We start from the raw sequence: 22,943 nt of genomic DNA on the forward strand, positions 1-22,943 counted from the left end.
TCAAACATATAGGAACATGGTGCAGCATTTCTTAATTTTTTTCAAACACTAAATTTCAGACACTGGTTTGAAAATGATCGACTCCCTAATTTTGACATACCTACCCTGAAGAGAACATCCATCCATTAGCCGCTTATCCTGTTCTACAGTGTCGCAGGCAAACTGGAGAAGAAGAAACCTTTGTCACATGCACACTTCAAGCACAGTGAAATTCATCCTCTGCATTTAACCCATCTGAAGCAGTGAACACACGCACACACTCAGAGCAGTGGGCAGCCACACCAGAGCGCCCGGGGAGCAGTCAGGGGTCAGGTACCTTGCTCAAGGGCACCTCAGCCCAATGCCGCCCCACATCAACCTAACTATCCCAGCTGACTATGGGCAAGAGGCAGGGTACACCCTGGACAAGTTGCCAGGTTATCACAGGGCTAACACAGAGGCAAACAACCATTCACACATATGGTCAATTTAGAGCCACCAATTAACTTAACCTGCATGTCTTTGGACTGTGGGGGAAACCGGAGCACCCAGAGGAAACCCAAACAGACACGAGGGGAACATGCAAACTCCATACAGAAAGGCCCTCGCCAGCCACTGGGCTCGAACCCAGGACCTTCTTGCTGTGAGGCAATAGTGCTAACCACTACACCACTGTGCCGCCCCGAAGAGAACAATGACACTGCTTCTCGTTCTGCAATGTCTTACAAGGATAGAGAGATTTTTTGAGGGTTCTTGGTTCTTTATATTCTTATTTTAGTGCATGTAGCGTTTCCTCTGCTATTCAGACCACAGGTTTTCAGTAGGACTTGAAACTAAAGATCGAGAAAGATCACAAGACTGAGGTGGTCATTGCAAAACATTAATTTTGTGTTTTATCAATTTCTCTTTTGATTTGGATGTATGCTTGGTTCATCATCTTGTTGAGTGCTCTGATTATGGCCAGGTCTGAATCTCCTGGCAGAGATAACCAGGTATTGGGCTGAAATATGTTGGTACTTTGTAGAATATACCATATGATGCTATCAATCATCCCAAGATCATTTGTGCCATCAGCCACGAAACAGCTTTGAATATCCACCTCCATATATTATAATGGGAATCTGGTGTTTTCCCTTGTATGCAATCCCCCTCCCCCCTTTTTTGTTTGAATTTGGTCAAATCTGACCACAACACCCAATGCCAGATGTAGTTCTGAAGGCACTTGGTGATGTTCAGGAGCCGTGTCTTGTGAGGTGCTCTCTGGAACTGCTTCTTTCATGCAGTGTTTCTAAACAATGTTGTGATGAAAGTGTTGTTTTATTGTTTCATAACAATGTTGTTTTTAACCTGCGTTGGTTTTAATATCGATTACCTGACCTGTGCATGTCATGTCAAGATGCTTTTTGTTGAAAGGTTGTTGTTGTTGTTGTTGTTTTTAAATGATAGCGCATAAAGGCATTTTACATGTGTGCAACTTTATATTTATACCCCAGGGAAACAGGGCAAGGTAATAACAGTTCCTAAGAACTGAGAGCAAATAAAAATAATTTATGGTTTCCTGAATTAATTGTAGAAAAGTTTTAAGGGAATAAGAAGTACGAGGAAGAAAAATAAAAACTGCATGTTTGCTAAAAAAAACAGCTAAGAAACAGCACATTTCATTAGTATGCTTGCAGACCTGTTCAAACAGATTTGAGCTAGTTAGTTTGAGCTACTAGTTTGAGCTGCTACATGTTTACAGGATTGAGAAATAGACAGCTGTGTATATATTTGTGTGAAAGTGTATGAAGCATCTCTGAGCTGATTGTTTAGATAAGAGGGGATGTGAACAAGCTCCACCCTGGAGTATTTGTGACCGTATATAACCCACAGCAGCATTCAGGAAGGAGGCGGCAGGGGTGTGTGTGTGTAATAAGAGAAGTTCCCTGAGATTGGCTGCTGAGCTGCTTTGCACTCTATTGCTGTCTGCCATAAACAATGGCCTCGTCTCTGGTAGAGTCAGTCCTAGGCTGCCTGGGAGGGTGTGTGTATTATTCATCTTCCTGATGATGGATAGAAATATCCAAAGGCGTTCCATAGCAAGCATTTCAGCCTTTCTCCTGCTGCCTCTATTTATAAGGAATTTTATTGACCCTTTTTACAGAAGAGACTGTCAGTGCCTAATGGGTGTTCATTAAATTAATGTGGGTTTTGGTGAAAAATGAATGAAGGCTTCTAAAAATAACCCTGCATTTGTCCAATCATGAAGGCAATTTAAACTGTACTGATCTCTTTCTTTGCAGTTCCTGCAGATAAACTGCACCTGTATGTCTCATACAGAATAGAGGTAAGAGCGCATCAGTACACCTGTTTCTCAACCCCCAAAAGTTATACCTATTAAACAAAATTAAGCCTTCAGAGTTTTAGGATAAGAATTAATTAATGGAATTGTGTGTTTAGTGACAATTCCACTCTCACTTCAATTGCATTGAAGTTTTGTTAAGAACAACTTTAAGCAGTGAACACACACACACACACACACACACACACACACATACCCAGAGCAGTGGGCAGCTATGCTACAGCACCCAGAACACTTGCTCAAGGGCACTTCAGCCCAAGGCTGCCCCATGTCAACCTAACTGCATGTCTTTGAACTGTGGGGGAAACTGGAGCACCCAGAGGAAACCCACACAGACACGGGGAGAACGTGCAAACTCCACACAGAAAGGCCCCTATCGGCCACTGGGCTTGAACCCAGAACCTTCTTGCTGTGAGCTGACAGAGCTAACCATTAGACCACCATGCCGCCCCAAATTTGCGTGGTGCTTGATATAGAAATAAAGCTCCGAATAAATGGATAAGGTGATGGTTTACCTTATTTACCCATATTTTGAACATTAAGTATCAATTTTTAAATTATATATCCTGATCTATGTAAGTCAACTTTTCAGTACCAGAATCAATGGTGTTTTCTTGATGGTAGAGTGCACTATGTGTATTTAAAAATGCCATATTTAATTCCACGTAATGAAGATATGTAACAAATAAGAAGCTGTTTGAGATTTTGTGTAAGAATGTATCGGAGAGAGCTTAAATTAGTTCTGGCTGGCTAAATACAGTTGTATCAGTAAATATGATAAACGTGGCTTCTTACAAAAAGGTCACAAGAAAGCAAGACTGTTCATGTTTTAGGATGCAATATGAACATACTGTGTCATCGCACTGCTGCCATTTGTTTCTGTCCGCTGTTATAAAATTATAAATTAATCAATACTCCCATCTGTTCTAATACTAAATCTTTTAAAATGCTAGTCTTACGCAAACGACATCACCCCTGGAAAGTATACCTTATAAAACTAGACATGTTAAATAGTTTAGTCTAAATTGTATTTTAATATGAGACTGGGAACACGTTCTATTTAGTTGGTAAAGTTTAGCTCTTTGAGTCCACCATTACATGAATGTGTTCCTGCTAAGTTACTGTTAATTCAAAGAAAGTGATGTCATATGCGAAACGCTTGAAAGTTTGTGACATTTTCTGGTTTCATCTGCTTTGCAAAGTGTAGCATGTTTTTAATGATTTTTTTTTTTATTCGACAACAAAAGTAAAACCAAAGCATGTCTCCTAAGAGGTGTGTCTTTCAAGGCTGATCAAGTGTAGCAGATAAAAAAAAAAGCGGAATTTTAATCCATTATAGCCCAAAGTTGGCAGGACACTGACAATGAATGGGTTCAATGTGTACGGACAAAGAGAGGTAACTTCAAGCTGACAGGACGGTTTGGTGTCTGCTTCATACATTTTGAAAAAGATAAATTTGTGAGGCAGATTCACATAGAAGGATTTAAGTGACGTCTGGTACGCGGAGCAGTTCTGACAATCTGGAAACAAAAGTCAGAAGCGCCATCCCACACAATAAGTGTCACGCTTGTGTTTAGCCTCATCTCATCTCATTATCTCTAGCCGCTTTATCCTGTTCTACCTATCCCAGCCTATCCCAGCTGACTACGGGCGAAAGCCAGGGTACACCCTTGGACAAGTCGCCAGGTCATCACAGGGCTGACACATAGACACAGACAACCACTCACACTCACTTTAGAGTCACCAGTTAACCTAACCTGCATGTCTTTGGACTGTGGGGGAAACCGGAGCACCCGGAGGAAACCCACGTGGACAACATGCAAACTCCGCACAGAAAGGCCCTCGCCAGCCACGGGGCTCAAACCTGGATCTTCTTGCTGTGAGGCAACAGCACTAACCACTACACCACTGTGCCACCCTGTGTTTAGCCTGTTGCTTGAATTTATTGGTTATCCTTAGTCTTTTATCCTTTTCACTGATGGCAGTTCTGAAGTTTGATACAAGGCTAAATAATGGCAGTAATTAGGCACTTACTTTCACTTTTAGTGCTGGAGCTGGCAGGAGCAGGTGGCATGTTGTGTCATATGCATTGTGCGCAGCGAATGCACAACAGCCAGGAATTTGTTAGGATTCACCTCCAAAACTTAGTTGCTCATAAAACTACCAACTGTTTCTAGTTCTAACAGGACCAATTAGGACCATGTACAATGTCTTGCAAAAGTATTCATCCCCCTTGGTGTTTGTCCTGTTTTGTTGCATTACAAGCTGGAATTAAAATGAATTTTTGGGGGGTTAGCGCCATTTGATTTACACAACATGCCTACCACTTTTAAAGGTGCACATTGTTTTCTTATTGTGACACAAACAATAATTAAGATGAAAAAAAAACAACAAGCCAGAAATCTGGAGTGTGCACAAGTATTCTCCCCCCAAGTCAATACTTTATAGAGCCACCTTTTGCTACAATTACAGCTGCAAGTCTCTTGGGATATGTCTCTATTAGCTTAGCACATCTAGCCACTGGGATTTTTGCCCATTCCTCAAGGCAAAACTGCTCCAACTCCTTCAAGTTAGATGGGTTGCATTGGTGTACAGCAATCTTCAAGTTATGCCACAGATTCTCAATTGGATTGAGCTCTGGGCTTTGACTAGGCCATTCCAAGACATTTAAATGTTTCCCTTTAAACCACTCCAGTGTAGCTTTAGCAGTATGTTTAGAGTCATTGTCCTGCTAGACTGTAAACCTTCGTCCCAGTCTCAAACTTCTGGCTGGCTCAAACAGGTTTTCCTCCAGAATTGCCCTGTATTTAGTGCCATCCATCTTTCCTTCAGTCCTGACCAGCTTTCCTGTCCCTGCAGATGAAAAACATCCCCACAGTATGATGCTGCCACCACCATGCTTCATTGTAGGGATGGTGTTCTCAGGGTGTTGGGTTTGAGCCACACATGGCATTTCCCATGATGGCCTAAAAGTTCAGTTTTTGTCTCATTTGACCAGAGAATCTTCTTCCATGTGTGTGGGGAGTCTGCCACATGCTGATGGGCAAACTCCAAACATGATTTTTTAAGTAATGACTTTTTTCTGGCCACTTTTCCTTAAATCCCCACTCTGCGGAGTGTACAGCTTAAAGTGGTCTTATGGACAGATACTCCCATCTCCACTGTGGATCTTTGCAGCTCCTTCAGCATTATCATTGGTGTCTTTGTTGCATCTCTGATGAATGCCCTCCTTGCCCGGTCTGTGAGTTTTGGTGGGCGGTCTTCTGTTGTCAGGTTTGTAGTGGTGCTATATTCTTTTTTCATTTTGCTGTAATGGATTTAATGGTGCTCCCTGGGATATTCAAAGTTTGGGATTTTTTTATGACCCAACCCTGATCTATACTTCTCCACAACTTTGTCTCTGACTTGTTTGGAGTGCTCCTTGGTTTTCATGTTGCTTGCTTAGTAGTGTAGCAGAGTCGGGGTCCTTCCAGAATAGGAATGATTGATACAGACATCATGTGACAGTTAATGTGACACTTTGATTGCACACAGGTGGATCTTAATCAACTAATTATGTGACTTATAAAGTGAATTAGTTGGACCAGCTCTTATTTAGGGGTTTCATACGAATAGGAGTGAATACTTATGCACACTCTAGATTTCTGTTTTTTCATCTTAATTATTGTTTGTGTCACAATAAAAAAAAAAAAAATGTGCACCTTTAAAGTGGTAGGCATGTTGTGTAAACCAAATGGTGCTAACCCCCCCAAAATCCATTTTAATTCCAGCTTGTAATGCAACAAAACAGGACAAACACCAAGGGTGATGAATACTTTTGCAAGGCACTGTAGACCCTTTCTATTTTGTGCTACAATGTTAAGTAGAGGCGTGTATGTGTGCACACGTGTGTGTGTGGTGGCGGTGGTGGGGGGTCAGCACACAATTACTGTTATTTATTTTTTAATAAAATTCAGATGTTGTAGATGAAGGAGAGGGTGGAAAGGCGGTTTCTGTTTGTGCCTGATGCAGTATTTGAAGAAGGAGGAGCTGCTATTTGTACTACAGTAGACACAGATGCTTCGGCTGTTTTGGCTATAGCACACTCATATGAAATACCAAAAGGAGGAGAGAGTGGTTGTTTCGACAGTTTTTGTTTACAGGCAGCATTTGACGGAAGATGGATATGATGTGTTAATCGTACTTGAAGATAAAGTAGTATTAATTGGAACATTTTGCTCATTTTGCGAGAGAATCTCTTTCAGAGCCTATAAACACAGAACGATGAGTTAGTTGAGTGAGATAACAGGACCGCATTAATTTGATATTGAAATCGTGTTTTTAGATGCAGTATAACATTGCATGTGTTTCAGTGGACAAAAAGGCAACAAGAAGATTCAGAAATACATAGGGAAGTTTATCACAGTGATAAATTATAAATTAATCTTGCAATGGCCTTTTCCTTCACGCCAATTCCATGATTATTGTAGGGACTTTACCTTAAAATTTAAAACAGGTTAAATTCACCTTAAAATCAGCTCTCTGTAAAGGGACACTGCAAGAAGATCATAGGAAGATCATATCAAGAATGCACACCACTGCAGAGAATAGTATAGAGTCTGTGTGGACACAAAAGAAGGCAGTGGTGCATATGACGTCACACATGCAGCGCCGCTGACCTGTAAATCACTGCAATCTAATAATGGCGGACAAGCTTTTAGTGATTTTTGGAACAGACTTTAGATGCGAACCAATTTTTTATTTATCGATGAACTTTACAACCTATTTGACCATATCACACAGAAAACCCGGGATTTTATGATGTAATTTTCATTAGACTAGCACTTTAAATAAATACAATTTGAATCCATTTTCAGAGGAATTTGACTGCCCTGCTGTACTATATCATACAGTACATTTTATGCACCTGATTAAATATCATTAGCATGCATAATTTCACTGTGTTGCAGACATTTACAGTACATTAACAGCATCTCCATGCTAGAGTGACTCTTAATTATGAAATTATATACGTCACATGTGAGTTTGTTCCAAGCTCCTCGCTCCCAGAAGAGTAGACATGTCAGCAAGACAGACAGCTCACTCCAGCAAATACACGCAGAGGCGAAGCGTTAAACACACAGCCATCTGCCCATCTCCCTGACAACACATCTCTCTCTCTCTCTCTCTCTCTCTCTCTCTCTCTCTCATACACACAGACAGTGTGATGCTCCAAGCTTGATACAGTGTGTGTACTTCTCTTTTTTGCTTTCTCTCATCTTTTTCTCTTCATTGCTCCCTCTTTTTGTCCCTTGCTTTTACTCTCTCACCTCTCATTCAGTGCAGCATGTGAGACAAAGGTTGCCTTTCAGAGCTTGAGCAGTACAAGGACACACAATAAATCCTGACAAAGCACATATCGACTGCTCTTCAGCTAGATGAAAGGGAAGCGCTTCTCTGTTTACCTTTTTTCTCTTTCTCTCTCTTTTTGTATGTAGATAACTGAATGTCTGTTCAGTTTGGAGGCCTTTTCAACTGAGCAGAAGAGAAGAGTTTACCAATGTCTGAGAGACAACATCAACAAGCAGCTCGCTCTGAGAGAAAGATTAGGTCCTGATCAGGTACAAAGCACACACCTTTCTCAAGTTGTCTCATAAACACTCACATACACGCAAACACAACATCACATTTGTAAGGCACACTGTTTTGTATAGAGCATCTCTCCAGTGACTGTGTGCTTTATGGTTCAGTTCCATCAAGAGTTCAGTCTCAGTATGTGTTTAAACAGGATGCCTCCTACAGTCTTATTTCATTGCCTTCAAGGACAATGAAGGAGAAAATCAGGATTTTTTGGCCATCTCTCATCTCTGCTGCGATTCAGTACCCCCTGGGCTGCCATTAGCAACAACTGATTCAGCAGCAACATCATTAATCAGAGCAGCACAGATACGCACATGCAACTTAGAGAGAGAACGTGAAGGAGGGCAAATGGGAGGGAGGGTAGAAAGGGAAGATGTCACAAAGAGCTTTACAGTGTTGCTGCCTTGATGAAAGAACACATTATTTGTATTTAGGAGCTAAACACTGGATCACTAATGAAGGTGAGGTCATACAAATAATACATTTTCTCAGTAGCTGTACTAGATATTTGCAGCATGTTTGTTTTACATTTCAGTATGGCATTTTAAAAGTGATTTGTCAGTGATTTTTAAAACTGGTAAATCTTTTCTGAATTTCCTTGTACTGTGTTTAGATTGCATGTTTATTTTTGACAAATGTAAAATATATTTTAAAGTCAACAGCAGGTTCAGTATTAGGTGTAGATTATATGCAGATTTGAAATGCAGCCAGTATTGTTATTTTGACAATATTGCTATCACAAAACTCATGAGGTAAATCATTGTAGCATATTTGTGAGCAGGATACAATACAAATGTTTTCCAAATTTACAGGATGTTAATGAACACCAAATTTCTTATTTAAACACATACAAATTATGTGCACATAAGTCTGGTTGGATTAAACTTGATAAATGAGGCAGAGTGTTGGTAATATTACCAAACAAGCTACGGTATATACAGTTAGGTCCATAAATATTTGGACAGAGGCAACATTTTTCTAATTTTGGTTCTGTACATTACCACAATGAATTGTAAACAAAACAATTCAGATGCAGTTGAAGTTCAGACTTTCAGCTTTAATTCAGTGGGTTGAACAAAATGATTGGATAAAAATGTGAGGAACTAAAGCATTTTTTTAAACACAATCCCTTCATTTTAGGGGCTCAAAAGTAATTGGACAAATTAAATAATTGTAAATAAAATGTTCATTTCTAATACTTGGTTGAAAACCCTTTGTTGGCAATGTTTTGGGTCATTGTCCATCTGTATTATGAAACGCCGACCAATCAGTTTGGCTGGATATGAGCACACAGTATGCCTCTGAATACCTCAGAATTCATCCGGCTGCTTCTGTCCTGTGTCACATCATCAATAAACACTAGTGACCCAGTGCCACTGGCAGCCATGCATGCCCAAGCCATCACACTGCCTCCACCGTGTTTTACAGATGATGTGGTATGCTTTGGATCATGAGCTGTACCATGCCTTTGCCATACTTTTTTCTTTCCATCATTCTGGTAGAGGTTGATCTTGGTTTCATCTGTCCAAAGAATGTTCTTCCAGAACTGTGCTGGCTTTTTTAGATGTTTTTTAGCAAAGTCCAATCTAGCCTTTTTATTCTTGAGGCTTATGAGTGGCTTGCACCATGCAGTGAACCCTCTGTATTTACTTTCATGCAGTCTTCTCTTTATGGTAGATTTGGATATTGATACGCCTACCTCCTGGAGAGTGTTGTTCACTTAGTTGGCTGTTGTGAAGGGGTTTCTCTTCACCATGGAAATTATTCTGCGATCATCCACTACTGTTGTCTTCTGTGAGTGTCCAGGCCTTTTTGCATTGATGAGTTCGCCAGTGCTTTCTTTCTTTCTCAGGATGTACCAAACTGTAGATTTTGCCACTCCTAATATTGTAGCAATTTCTCGGATGGGTTTTTTTCTGTTTTCGCAGCTTAAGGATGGCTTGTTTCACCTACATGGAGAGCTCCTTTGACCGCATGTTTTCTTCACAGCAAAATCTTCCAAATGCAAGCACCACACCTCAAATCAACTCCAGGCCTTTTATCTGCTTAATTGAGAATGACATAACAAAGGAATTGCCCACACCTGCCCATGAAATAGCCTTTGAGTCAATTGTCCAATGACTTTTGGTCCCTTTAAAAACAGGGTGGCACATGTTAAGGAGCTGAAACTCCTAAACCCTTCATCCAATTTTAATGTGGATACCCTCAAATGAAACCTGAAAGTCTGGACTTTATGTCCATGTCCATTATATAACTATAACTTGAATATGTTTCAGTAAACAGGTAAAAAAAAAAAAAAAAAAAATTTGTGTCAGTGTCCAAATATATATGGACCTAACTGTATTTACCTAAATCACATCTATGAATCTGATTCTCATCAACACTGACCTTGACTGATTTTGTAATTGACTTGTCCAAGGTGTACCCCATCTTTCGCCCGTAGTCAGCTGGGATAGGCTCCAGCTTGCCTGCGATCCTGCAGAACAGGATAAAGCGGCTAGAGATAATGAGATGAGATGAGACTTCCTCTGTATAAACACTGATCTAGCTAGTTAGCTAAAGATCACAAACTAGTGTACATTGCAAAATGAGCTATGTGGTTTAATTTAAAGCCACTGTTATTCAATTAGGCAATTTTGCAAGTACATTCAAACTCCTGCAAAAACACAGGTGTACACAGTCTAAAGGGATTATGAATGTAGCATTAAAATCTAGGAAATGCCAGTGTGGGTAGACACCTAATTCCAGTTCAAGAAGCTTATCAATGCTGTTACAGATAGAATTACTTAGACATGCAAATGCTTGATTGGATCAGATCTTTTTAGCTATGTCAGGGTTTTTGTGAAAGCTACATACTAGCAAATGGCACTTGCAGCTAAATGGGTGTTAGATATCCAAGTGTTGAAGCTTGTCTAGCTTTGTTGTGCATTATATAGTGTTGAAGTTTGGGAGCATAGCCTTTTTAAGAAGAGAAGTTTTACACCAGAACTTATCAAGTGCAATAATTACCTCTCCAGCAGTAAAGCAACCTTGGTATTAGTTTTTATTGTCTTTGAAGTGATTCAGTATTTAAAGAGGTGAAAAACTGTATTTAATCTTATGTTCACTCAGTCTTGTTTATTCCTGGACACTTATTCTTGCTAAGCACAGCTTTTTAGGCTATTTTTTTTAAGAGTAAAATATTGCAATTGTGGAACTGTGGAGCAGTAGGCCCAGGTCTGAAATTTGTGAAGATTTAATTTTTGCACAATTTGCAGATATCCTTGACCTGAGGAATTAATGAATTCCATCAGTACAGAGTCATGTGAAAGTCTTTGTCTCTGGTAATCACACACATGTTACAGATTGAGTTGATAGAGATTAGGTTGAAGAACACTGGACCATTCCAACCAGATGAACTGTATTAAAGTAAGGTAACACTTGTTGAATGCTTTCTTGGCAGATGCTAGAGCCAAAGACTGGTGATCGGGCTGACTTGGGACTGCTAGGCTTCGGCACGCATGGTGTTTCAGAACCATGTTCTCCATCACAACCCACCTGCTCCCCTCTCAGTGGTCTTACCCGAGCCAGAACCAGCATCCCTTCTGAGTGTGTGTCATATCCCAGCGAGTGTGTCCAGCCCCCTCCTACATTAGGAGACACCTCTAAATCTGCACAAATGGAACCTGCTGCCATCTGGAAGGAGAGGGTGAAGGAGCCAAAGTGTGGTGAACAGGCGTCAGAGTTTGAGAAGAGGGAACAGGGTGAAGGTGAAAGCGCCAGACCCACATCTTCATCTTCCTCCTCATCACCTCTCATTATCCCTAAACTGTGCTTAGATCACTCCTTCAATCCAGATGCTCTCACCTCACCATCCACTGATGATGACGAAGAACTTGAGCAGGAGGAAGAGGAGGAAGAGGACAATGACGAAGGCTATCTGAAGCGGAGGAGCCTGGTGGAGATGTCATCTCGCAAGGGCCAGCAGAGCACGAGGCTGTGTGTGCAGCGCTCATTGCACCGGCGCACACACAGCGAGGGCAGCCTGCTGCAGGAGCCACGCTCACCACGCTTTATCTCTGACCAGGCCATACACTGCATGGAGAACAGCAGAGGGATGCAGCAGCGGTGGACTGTTCCCTCACCCCAGACCTTGAGGAAAGAACTCACAAAGAACAGAGGATCTATCCATCAGATCTGCCTGCTCTTCACTGGGAGGAGGGTATGTTTCTCCTTCACAGAACGCAAACTCATTCCTCAACTATAATTCTCTTTTATTATGAATTACTGTATAACTCAACCACAACTGTTTCTCCACCATTACAGACCTTAACACCCAGACTATTGCCACTGTTTAAATATAGGAGAATTTTGGATCATGGTGTAATTTATGTACATTTCATATAATGTTTTATGGATAAATAATTTGACAATATAATGTGTAAATTATATAAAATAGGTAAGCTATTGTATGCTGCAATGAATATGATTGCAGTGCAATGCATAAAATCAGGTAGATACAGATCAAAAGCTCGTGTGTGTGAGATGTGATGTGATCTCGGTGACTTTGTTTGGCGTTTGGTTGTTTCTTCCAGACACTCTGGCTTGAGTGTTTCAGAAACTGCTGATGTCCTTGAATTTTCATGTGCAACAGTCTCTAGAGTTTACATAGAAAGGTGTGAAACAAACAAACAAACAAAAAAAAGTAGATCTGAATAGGCACAGGTTCTTCAAAAGTGGCCAGATAATGTAATTTGGGTTTTCTTCCCCAATTTTCAACCGTCCATTTTCTGTTAACCTGTATCAACTGCAGCCTGAGATTGCTGTTCATAGATGACAGGAAAGAACCCAACATTTTCTGCCACTGTAGCCCATCTAGTTCAAGGTCTGATAAGTTGTGTGTTCTAAGATGTTTGTCTGCATACCACAGTTATAAAGAGTGATTATCTGAGTTACTGTAGCCTTCCAGTCAGCTTAAACAAATCTGGCAATTATTTTCAAACCTCTCTCATCAACTGCTGCTCACAGAATATTTTTTGTTTTCCCCCACCACACTGTGGAAACGCTAGAGACTGTTGTGCTTGAAAATCACAAGAGATCAGCAGTTTCTGAAATACTGAAACCAGCCCATCTGGCACCAATAACCATTCCACAATCAAAGTCAGAGATAAAAAATTTTCCCCATTGTGATGTTTGATGTGAACATTAACTGAAGTTCTTAATCTGTATCTCTTGCCACATGATTGGTTGGATAAAGTGGCAGGTCAGTGTACATTGCATGGTATTTTTCAGTGTATATATGTAGCAATACATTTCTGTTGCATCAGGGGTGACTCCTTCCACATCGGTCTTTCACCTCTCATTTTAGGGCATGTTACACAGTATTAATATATTTCCTGTCCTACAATTAGGTCTGTGGTGAGCCAAACTGTAAGTGTCAAGTGGGGAAGAGCACCCAGAAGAAATCGAAAAATCTGTAAGTCATAATGTTTTCATATACTTTGCCATATGTGCATTCAGTATTCTTGCATTTCATTTGTCAGTGAATAGGAATTTGTAACACTTTTTATCTTCTAAGAAAAAGCTGTTCTATGCTTGATGCCTCCACAGTGCAGTGAATGAATAACACCTGAATCTTAAGGCCCGGTCACACAGCGCTTTACGGCTTTATCACGGCCAAAACCCGTCAAAAAGTGCTCTCCCGTGAAGCAGACGATATTGTTCGTGTTGATGTCGAAGTTAAGACGTGTTACAGTCGATATACAGACGTGACAGGACGCAGGGGAAAATCGGAACGGCGTCGGACGCGGCAAAAAGTTTTGGACTGCTCAAAACTTTAGACCGCGGACAACCACGGCCGGCACACGTGGTAAAGACGTGCAACACATGTGAAAAACACGTGATAATCAGTGTCCCGGCCGTTATTAAAACTTGGGGAGACGTGGTAAGACGCGAAAGTTTGGCGGTCTATCACGGGCAGAGCACGGTCATCGGACGGGTGTTACGCGTTGGTATCACGGGATATAGCGTGTGTTTAGCGGCTTATCACTGAGAAATGGATTTTTCCGCGTACATAGCACTGTCTAAGCCCGTTAAACGACGTCTCAAACAAGTTCTAAATTCGATTGATCACTGTCTAATCACTTCTGCATCACTTCTGATTTGCGGCATGTATAAATACCGTAATTTTCTGAGACCTCGGCACTTGCAGTCTAGATGTCAAGGGGTGAACATGAACCCTCAACGCTGTGATGTCCTCATGTTAATGCTCCAGAACCAACTGATACAGGCTCAACATATCCTACCGCTTTTATATGCGCAGCAAGCCGCTCTTCCAACGACGCTGAGCCGCGGTTACCCGTGATTTGGCAGTGCTATGGCAGTGAAACAGCCGCCGACGGCCATACCCCGTACAAAGCACGGCAAAGCCAAAATTGACCAAAAATTACCACTTACGACCACGTCCACCAGATTTTTGTATCTTTTTGTACGTGATATAGACGCGGAGTGCTGTGTGACCGGGCCTTTAGCTCTGTGTCACAATGAAACCCAGCTGCTGTTCCAATATTCTTGATAATTCTTGCTTTCATTGTTTTGTCTTAACACACCAAACAACTACACACACAGTTGAACAGTCTGGTGAACAGTTAACTAGCTGGTGAGCCATTTTAAAGCTGAGGGTAGCACTTTCCTTCCTATGGTTTCTTTCTTTCCTGCAGGGCAAAAGATATGAAGAATCGTCTGACATTTCTCAGGAAGAACAACAACGACAGACCCGGAAGTTATCCATCCAGCAAGCTTGAGAAAGTACTCAAATCAGACAAGTTAGTTCAAGTGTTTACTTCCTCTTTTACCAGAAATGACTCCAAGATGAGATGAGTCATGCTGTAGATCAGTGGTTTGTCAATACTTTTGACATTACATTTCCAAGTACACCCCTAATTCCAAAAAAGTTGGGATGCTGTGTAAACTGTAAATAAAAACAAAATGGGATAATTTCCAAATCATGGAAACCCTATATTTCATTGAAAAGAGTACAAAGACAACATATCAAATGTTGAAACTGAGAAATTTTATTGTTTTTGAAAAATATATGCTCATTTTGAATTTGATGTCAGGAACACATGCCAAAAAAGTTGGGACAGGGGCATGTTTACCACAGAGTTGCATCACCTCTACTTTTAACAACACTCTGTAAATGTTTGGGAACTGAGGAGACCAATTGCTGTAGTTTTGAAAGAGAAATGTTGTCCCATTCTTGCTTGATATACATTTTCAGTTGCTCAACAGTTTGGGGTCTCCTTTGTCATATTTTGTGCTTTATAATGCACCAAATGTTTTCAATGGGAGACGGGTCTGGACTGCAGGCAGACCAGTTTAGCACCTGGACTCTTTTCCTCCAGAGCTATGCAGTTTTAATATGTGCAGAGAACAGTTAGGCATTGTTTTGCTGAAAGAAGGAAGGCCTTCCCTGAAAAAGATTTTGTCTGGATGGTAGCATATTACCCTGAAATGTGTCTCTCTCCCTCTCTCTTCGCTGCCACTCGTAAATGAGTATGGCGGCTTAATGTTTATATTACGGGATTGTTCAATTGTTTCATTTTGCGTCTATGACGCCTCATTGCTTCTTCAGCGAGTCTATTCTGTTCGAAATGGTTCATGCCTTTCCTTATAACTTTCTTCCAAATATGGCGATCAGATGCAAGGTTAGTCCATTCAGACGGATTAATATTGGCCTTAACAAGCGAGTATTTTAGTGAGTCTTTATGACTTTTCTTCAGAGCACCAACACGATGAGTACCCTGGGCAAGTTGACAAAAATAAAGTTGTTTAGGCAGGCGGTAGTTCGGCATTCTGCAAACGTGTCCAACCCATCTAAGTCTGTGATAAAGCATGATAGACTCCAGACTAGTTGTAGAAGCTTTCTTGAGTACATCTGCATTTGTGACCTTGTCTTGCCACTTGATGTTAAGGATTCTTCTTAAACAGTGTTGATGGCAAGTTTCTAGTTGTTTCATCTGGTTTCGGTAGATGACCTAAGTCTCACAGCCATATATTAGAGTAGGAATTACACTACCATTCAAAAGTTTGGGGTCACCCAGACAATTTTGTGTTTTCCATGAAAAGTCACACTTTTATTTACCACCATAAGTTGTAAAATGAATAGAAAATATAGTCAAGACATATTTCTGGCCATTTTGAGCATTTAATCGACCCCACAAACGTGATGCTCCAGAAACTCAATCTGCTCAAAGGAAGGTCAGTTTTATAGCTTCTCTAAAGAGCTAAACTGTTTTCAGCTGTGCTAACATGATTGTACAAGGGTTTTCTAATCATCCATTAGCCTTCTGAGGCAATGAGCAAACACATTGTACCATTAGAACACTGGAGTGATAGTTGCTGGAAATGGGCCTCTATACACCTATGTAGATATTGCACCAAAAACCAGACATTTGCAGCTAGAATAGTCATTTACCGCATTAGCAATGTATAGAGTGTATTTCTGATTAGTTTAAAGTGATCTTCATTGAAAAGAACAGTGCTTTTCTTTCAAAAATAAGGAAATTTCAAAGTGACCCCAAACTTTTGAACGGTAGTGTATGATGGCATTATATACTGACAGCTTTGTACTGATTTTGATATCTTTGTGACAGAAGATTCTTTTACTCAGTTTTTGATAGGCAGCTGCAGCGGCGCTTATACGATTCTGGATTTCTGCGTCAAGTGAGACATTATCAGAGATGGTGCTTCCAAGATATTTAAAGTTGCTAACTGTCTTAAGCTGCACACCATTGATCTTAATGGAGGGTTTGGGAGAAAGTGGTGATGGGTAACCCTGCTTGTGCTGAAATAAGATTTCGGTTTTAGTGGTGTTTAGAGTGAGGCCAAGTCTACTGTATGCAAGAGTGAATGCATCCACAGTTCTTTGCATATCAGCTTTGGAGCAGGCACAAAGAGCTGAATCATCAGTGTATTGGAGCTCAATTATCACTGTTGAGGATACTTTTGTTCTTGCTTGAAAACGCTTGAGGTTGAAGAAATCTCCATCAAAGCGGTAGTGAATAGACATTCCATCAGTAAGTGAGGGGCCAGCAATCTGTAGAACAGCAGCCATAAACAGAGAAAAAAAGAGTAGGAGCAATAACACAGCCTTGTTTGACACCAGTGTTAACTGGGAATGGCTCGCTTTCAACACCTTCGTACAAGACTGATGCAGTTATCTCATTGTGTAGAAGTCGGATTAGGTTAACAAGTTTTTCTGGATAGCCATATTTTAGTAATATTTGCCATAGGGTAGGGCGGCGAATGGAGTTGAAGTCTTTAGTAAGATCAACAAAAGTAATGTAGAGTGGAGATTGTTGCTCACGACATTCCTCTTGTAATTGGCGTAGGGCAAAGATCATATCAATACAACCACGAGAGGGTCTGAAACCACATTGACTTTCTGGGAGGACTTCTTCAGCTAGAGGTGTTAGACGATTTAATAAGATCCTGGCGAAGAGCTTTCCCATGATTGAAAGTAGAGAGATACCATGGTAGTTGTCACAACATGATTTGTCGCCCTTCTTAAAAAGAGTGCTAATGAGAGAGTCCCGGAGTTCTAAGGGGAGTTGTTCATTGTCCCATATACACAGCAGGAGCTTATGGATTCTCTCGGTGAGTCTAGGTCCACCCAACTTGATGACTTGTGGGGGAATGCCATCAGGGCCTGGAGCCTTTCCATTTTTCAATAGTTCTAGTGCTTTAACTATTTCACTATGAGTCGGAGGAACAGCTAAGTCCTCTCGGACAGGAAACTGTTTGAGTTCATCAATTGTACTTTGATCTATCTGAGGATCACGATTTAGTATGCTGTTGAAGTGCTCTCTCCAATGACTTCTAATTGAATCGGGATCTTTTACAAGTTCATTGGATGAGGTCCTGAGAGGGGTAGGTCCATGAGAACTAGAGCCATAGACCATCTTAATTGCCTCAAAGAAAGCACGTGACTTGTTGGAATCTGCAAGTTCTTGAAGTTCAACTGCTTTTGTGTGCCACCATTGGTTCTTCAGTTCTCTAGTGTGCCTCTGCAGGAGTGATTTTGCCTTGGTTAGAGCCTGTCTGTGAGAATGAGTTTTGGGATGATGTTGCCAGTTGATGAAAGTAGTACGATGTTGGTTAATAAGGCTGCTCAGCTCATCATCGTTGTCATCAAACCGATCTTGATGTTTTTTCTTCTTAGGACCAATTGCCTCTGCGCAGGCATCGAGAATGCAGTTTTTTAAGTCGTTCCAGGATGTCTCGGGGTCTGTCTCCACATTTAGTGAACAGAGCTTGCTGTTTAGTGATTGTACATACTGTAGTGTTCTCTAGTTTCAGGTTGGCTGAGAATATCGAAGTTGTATTTAAGCCTGAGCTTCTGCCGATAACGTTTCCGGAGCCTTAATCTCAGGGAGGTCTTGACTATACGGTGATCAGTGAAGCAGGAATCACTGCCAGTGACAGTACGAGTATCCATCACGAACCATCTGTCCCTCTGTCTTGTAATAACATAGTCAATAATATGCCAATGACGAGAACGTGGATGTTGCCATGTACCCTTGTACCGATTTTTCATTTGAAACAGAGAATTTGTGATGACCAGATTATGCTGTGTGCATTTTGTAAGTAATAGTAAACCATTAGAGTTCATTTTTCCCATTCCATTTGAGCCTAACGGCTGCCATAGATATTTATCACGACCAACATGGGCGTTGAAGTCTCCAAGTAGGACCAAGAAATCGTTAGCTGGTGCATTAGTAAGAAGATTATCCAGGGAGTCGTAAAAGGATTCTTTCTTATCGTCATCTGCATCAAGCATAGGGGCGTATGCACTAATGACGGTCAGATAACGATTGTGAGAGAGTTCGAGCCTCGTGATCATAAGACGCTCATTGATACCAAGAGGTAGTTCTTTCAGGTTCTTAAACAGTTTGGTACGTATTGCAAAACCAACACCATGAAGGCGGGGTCCATCTTTTGGGTAGCCTTTCCAAAAGAAAGTGTAACCTGCCTTTATTTCACTTAGTTGACCCTCTTCTGGGAGTCTTGTCTCACTCAGTGCGGCTATGTCGATGTCAAGGCGGCTAAGCTCATTTGCAATAAAAGCAGTGCGGTGTTCAGGGCGATTTTTGTCACAATCCATCATAGTCCTTACATTCCAGGATGCAAGCTTGAGAGTAGTTTCAATGTGTTTTGCTCTTCGGGTAGAAGGGCCTGGACTTCGCATACTTGTCACCAATGCCAGGTTGGGTGGCGCGTCGGTTGCCTCGTACGCAGTAGTAGTATCCGGACTTCGCCAACTTCTTGCTGGTGCCGGTGCCAGCGCATCGGTTAAAGCCCCAAATGCGGTAACATTGAAATCCCTGAGTTATAATCCATTAAGCAGCATGCGTGTGATTATGAACCGGGTGCACAAACTTCGCATTCAATCTATCTGAGATCCAGGGCAAGACATAGTCGAGACGCTGGGAAAGGAGTGCTGCAGCCTTGAAGCGCCTCTGCTGCAACAAGGACTAGGCGGTTGTCGGGGGCCTTAACCCCTAGATGAATGCCTAAAAAGGCTTACAGGTTCCATCTGCCTGGGTTTAAAAAAAATTAGAGTTTTCCGTCTCCTAGACTGACTGCTGAAAACTAGGCTAACGAGCTCAGTCTGCCCACCCAGATATACCGCCGGGCATTCAGTCGCGCCACACAAACAGACTTGGTTCAAAACAGTGAGTACCATGGGAAGGTGCTGTTGTGGACACAATTGTGTAGGAGAGGCCATACATAGGAACTAATGCTTGCGAAGCAAACAATGAACCACAGCATGCACTACACCTGGAAAGGAGAGGCAGTAAAACACTTCACTTTCCTTGAACTCCCCTCTGAAATGTGTATATATCATTCAATATTAATGTTGCTTTCCAAGATGTACAAGCTACGTACCCATGTCATTTGCATTAATGCCCCCCATACCATCACAGATGCTGGCGTTTGAACTGTGCACTGATAACAAACCGGATGGTCCCTCTCCTCTTTAGACTTGAGGATGTGGTGCCCATGATTTCTAAAAAGAATGTATACTTTTGATTCGTCAGACCTCAGGACAAATTTACACTTCGCCTTCATCCATCATAAAAGAGCTCGGGCCCAGAGAAGGTGGCGGTGTTTCTGGATATTGTTTGTATATGATTTTGACTTGCATTTGTGGATGTAGTAATGAACTGTTTTCACAGATGATGGTTTTCTGAAGTGTTCCTGAGCCCATACATTGATTTCCACTCCAGACACGGGCCTACTTTTAATGTAGTGTCGCATTAGTTTTTTTTAGCATTACACAACTTTTTCAGTCTTTTGTTGCCCCGTCCCAACTTTTCTGAAACATGTTGCTGACATCAAATTCAAAATGAGCATATATTTTTCAAAAAACAATAAAATTTCTCAGTTTCAACATTTGATATGTTGTCACTGTACTATTTTCAATGAAATATAGGGTTCCATGATTTGCAAATCTTCACATTCAGTTTTTATTTGTTTTACACAGTGTCCCAACTTTTGTTTTTGGAATTGGGGTTGTAATATAACCGAATGAAAAGAAGAATGTGAATGTGATTTATGAAAGTGTTAAATGGTCATAAATATAAAGTTATCAAGGGTTAAGTCTTTCGGTCATCAGTGGTGTAGAGTAAATGGAATGCAGGATAGCAAAAATTCAAGGAATGTAATAGAAGAGGCCTATTGGGGTTTTTAACCACCTTCTCTGCTCTGTTGCTTTATTAGGCCTTCTCCAGAAGAAGCTCTTAAATGGGGAGAATCTTTTGACCTGTTGCTCTCTCACAAATGTAAATACATCTTGCTTTCTATGGTAGTCATTTTATAGTATATTTATTGTACTATAGCACAGTGTTTTACAAAAATAATTTATTTACAATTGTGTCCAGAAGTTTACATACAGGGGCATGCATGTCATTTTGGATTTGTCATGAAATTCAAAAATATACATACAGCACACCTACAGTGGTGCTTGAAAGTTTGTGAACCCTTTAGAATTTTCTATATTTCTGCATAAATAAGACCTAAAACATCATCAGATTTTCACACAAGTCCTGAAAGTAGATAAAGAGAACCCAGTTAAACAAATGAGACAAAAATATAATACTTGGTCATTTATTTATTGAGGAAAATGATCCAATATTACATATCTGTGAGTGGCAAAAATATGTGAACCTCTAGGATTAGCAGTTAATTTGAAGGTGAAATTTGAGTCAGGTGTTTTCAATCAATGGGATGACAATCAGGTGTGAGTGGGCACCCTTTTTTATTTAAAGAACAGGATTCTATCAAAGTCTGATCTTCACAATACATGTTTGTGGAAGTGTATCATGGCATGAACAAAGGAGATTTCCAAGGACCTCAGAAAAAGCGTTGTTGATGCTCATCAGGCTGGAAAAGGTTACTTAACCATCTCTAAAGAGTTTGGACTCCACCAATCCACAGTCAGACAGATTGTGTACAAATGGAGGAAATTCAAGACCATTGTTACCCTCCCCAGGAGTGGTAGACCAACAAAGGTCACTCCAAGAGCATGGCATGTAATAGTTGGTGAGGTCACAAAGGACCCCAGGATAACTTCTAAGCAACTGAAGGCCTCTCTCACTCTGGCAAATGTTAATGTTCATGAGTCCACCATCAGGAGAACACTGAACAACAATGGTGTGCATGGCAGGGTTGCAAGGAGAAAGCCAGTGCTCTCCATAAAGAACATTGCAGCTCGTCTGCAGTTTGCTAAAGATCATGTGGACAAGCCAGAAGCCTATTGGAAAAAAAAAGTTTTGTGGACGGATGAGACCAAAATAGAACTTTTTGGTTTAAATGAGGAGTGTTATGTTTGAAGAAAGGAAAACACTGCATTCCAGCATAAGAACCATATCCCATCTGTGAAACATGTTGGTGGCAGTATCATAGTTTGGGCCTGTTTTGCTGCATCTGGGCCAGGATGGCTTGCCATCATTGATGGAACAATGAATTCTGAATTATACCAGCGAATTCTAAAGGAAAATGTCAGGACATCTGTCCATGAACTGAATCTCAAGAGAAGGTGGGTCATGCAGCAAGACAATGACCCGAAGCACACAAGTCGTTCTACCAAAGAATGTTTAAAGAAGAATAAAGTTAATGTTTTGGAATGGCCAAGTCAAAGTCCTGACCTTAATCCAATCGAAATGTTGTGGAAGGACCTGAAGCGAGCAGTTCATGTGAGGAAACCCACCAACATCCCAGAGTTGAAGCTGTTCTGTATGGAGGATTGGGCTAAAATTCCTCCAAGCCGGTGTGCAGGACTGATCAACAGTTACCGGAAACGTTTAGTTGCAGTTATTGCTGCACAAGGGGGTCACACCAGATACTGAAAGCAAAGGTTCACATACTTTTGCCACTCACAGATATGTAATATTGGATCATTTTCCTCAATAAATAAATGACCAAGAATAATATTTTTGTCTCATTTGTTTAACTGGGTTCTCTTTATCTACTTTTAGGACTTGTGTAAAAATCTGATTATGTTTTAGGTCATATTTATGCAGAAATATAGAAAATTCTAAAGGGTTCACAAACTTTCAAGCACCACTGTAATATGTGGTTAAATGTCCCTTTGCAAGTTTTACTTTAACCAGATGTTTTTGGTAGTCATCAAGCTTCTGGCAGAATTCAGATTAGATATTTGACTACTTTTCTTGGCAGACTTGGTATAGACTTCAATTACATTTGTGTGTTTCCTGGCATGAACCCAACTTTTAAGCACGGTCCAAATATTTTTGATATGGTTGAGGTCAGGACTTTTCTTTAAGGCTTAATGTTAGCTTGCTTCATCCATTCCACAGTCAGTGTTGATGTATATTTTGGGTAATTTTTCTGCTGGAACACCCAATTGTGTCCAAGCTTCTGATGGTTTGAGGTTGTTGAATACTGAGGTAGTCCTCTTTCTTCATTATTCCATCCATTTAGTGCAATGCAACAGTTCCAC

At 40.9% G+C, this 22,943-nt stretch overlaps 1 protein-coding gene across 1 annotated transcript in view; it reads left to right on the forward strand.

The window, feature by feature from the left end:
* Positions 1-22,943, forward strand: part of LOC132872229 (regulator of G-protein signaling 3-like) — a 47,473-nt gene that overhangs the window by 16,777 nt on the left and 7,753 nt on the right. Inside the window, exons 9-14 of the mRNA XM_060906898.1 lie at positions 2,262-2,305; positions 7,798-7,920; positions 11,382-12,140; positions 13,330-13,394; positions 14,638-14,742; positions 20,702-20,763. Of these exons, the coding sequence (XP_060762881.1) occupies positions 2,262-2,305; positions 7,798-7,920; positions 11,382-12,140; positions 13,330-13,394; positions 14,638-14,742; positions 20,702-20,763 (1,158 nt within the window). The remainder of the gene's footprint in view (positions 1-2,261; positions 2,306-7,797; positions 7,921-11,381; positions 12,141-13,329; positions 13,395-14,637; positions 14,743-20,701; positions 20,764-22,943) is intronic.

This window comes from Neoarius graeffei, chromosome 24 (genome assembly GCF_027579695.1).
Source record: "Neoarius graeffei isolate fNeoGra1 chromosome 24, fNeoGra1.pri, whole genome shotgun sequence".
NCBI lineage: Eukaryota > Metazoa > Chordata > Actinopteri > Siluriformes > Ariidae > Neoarius > Neoarius graeffei.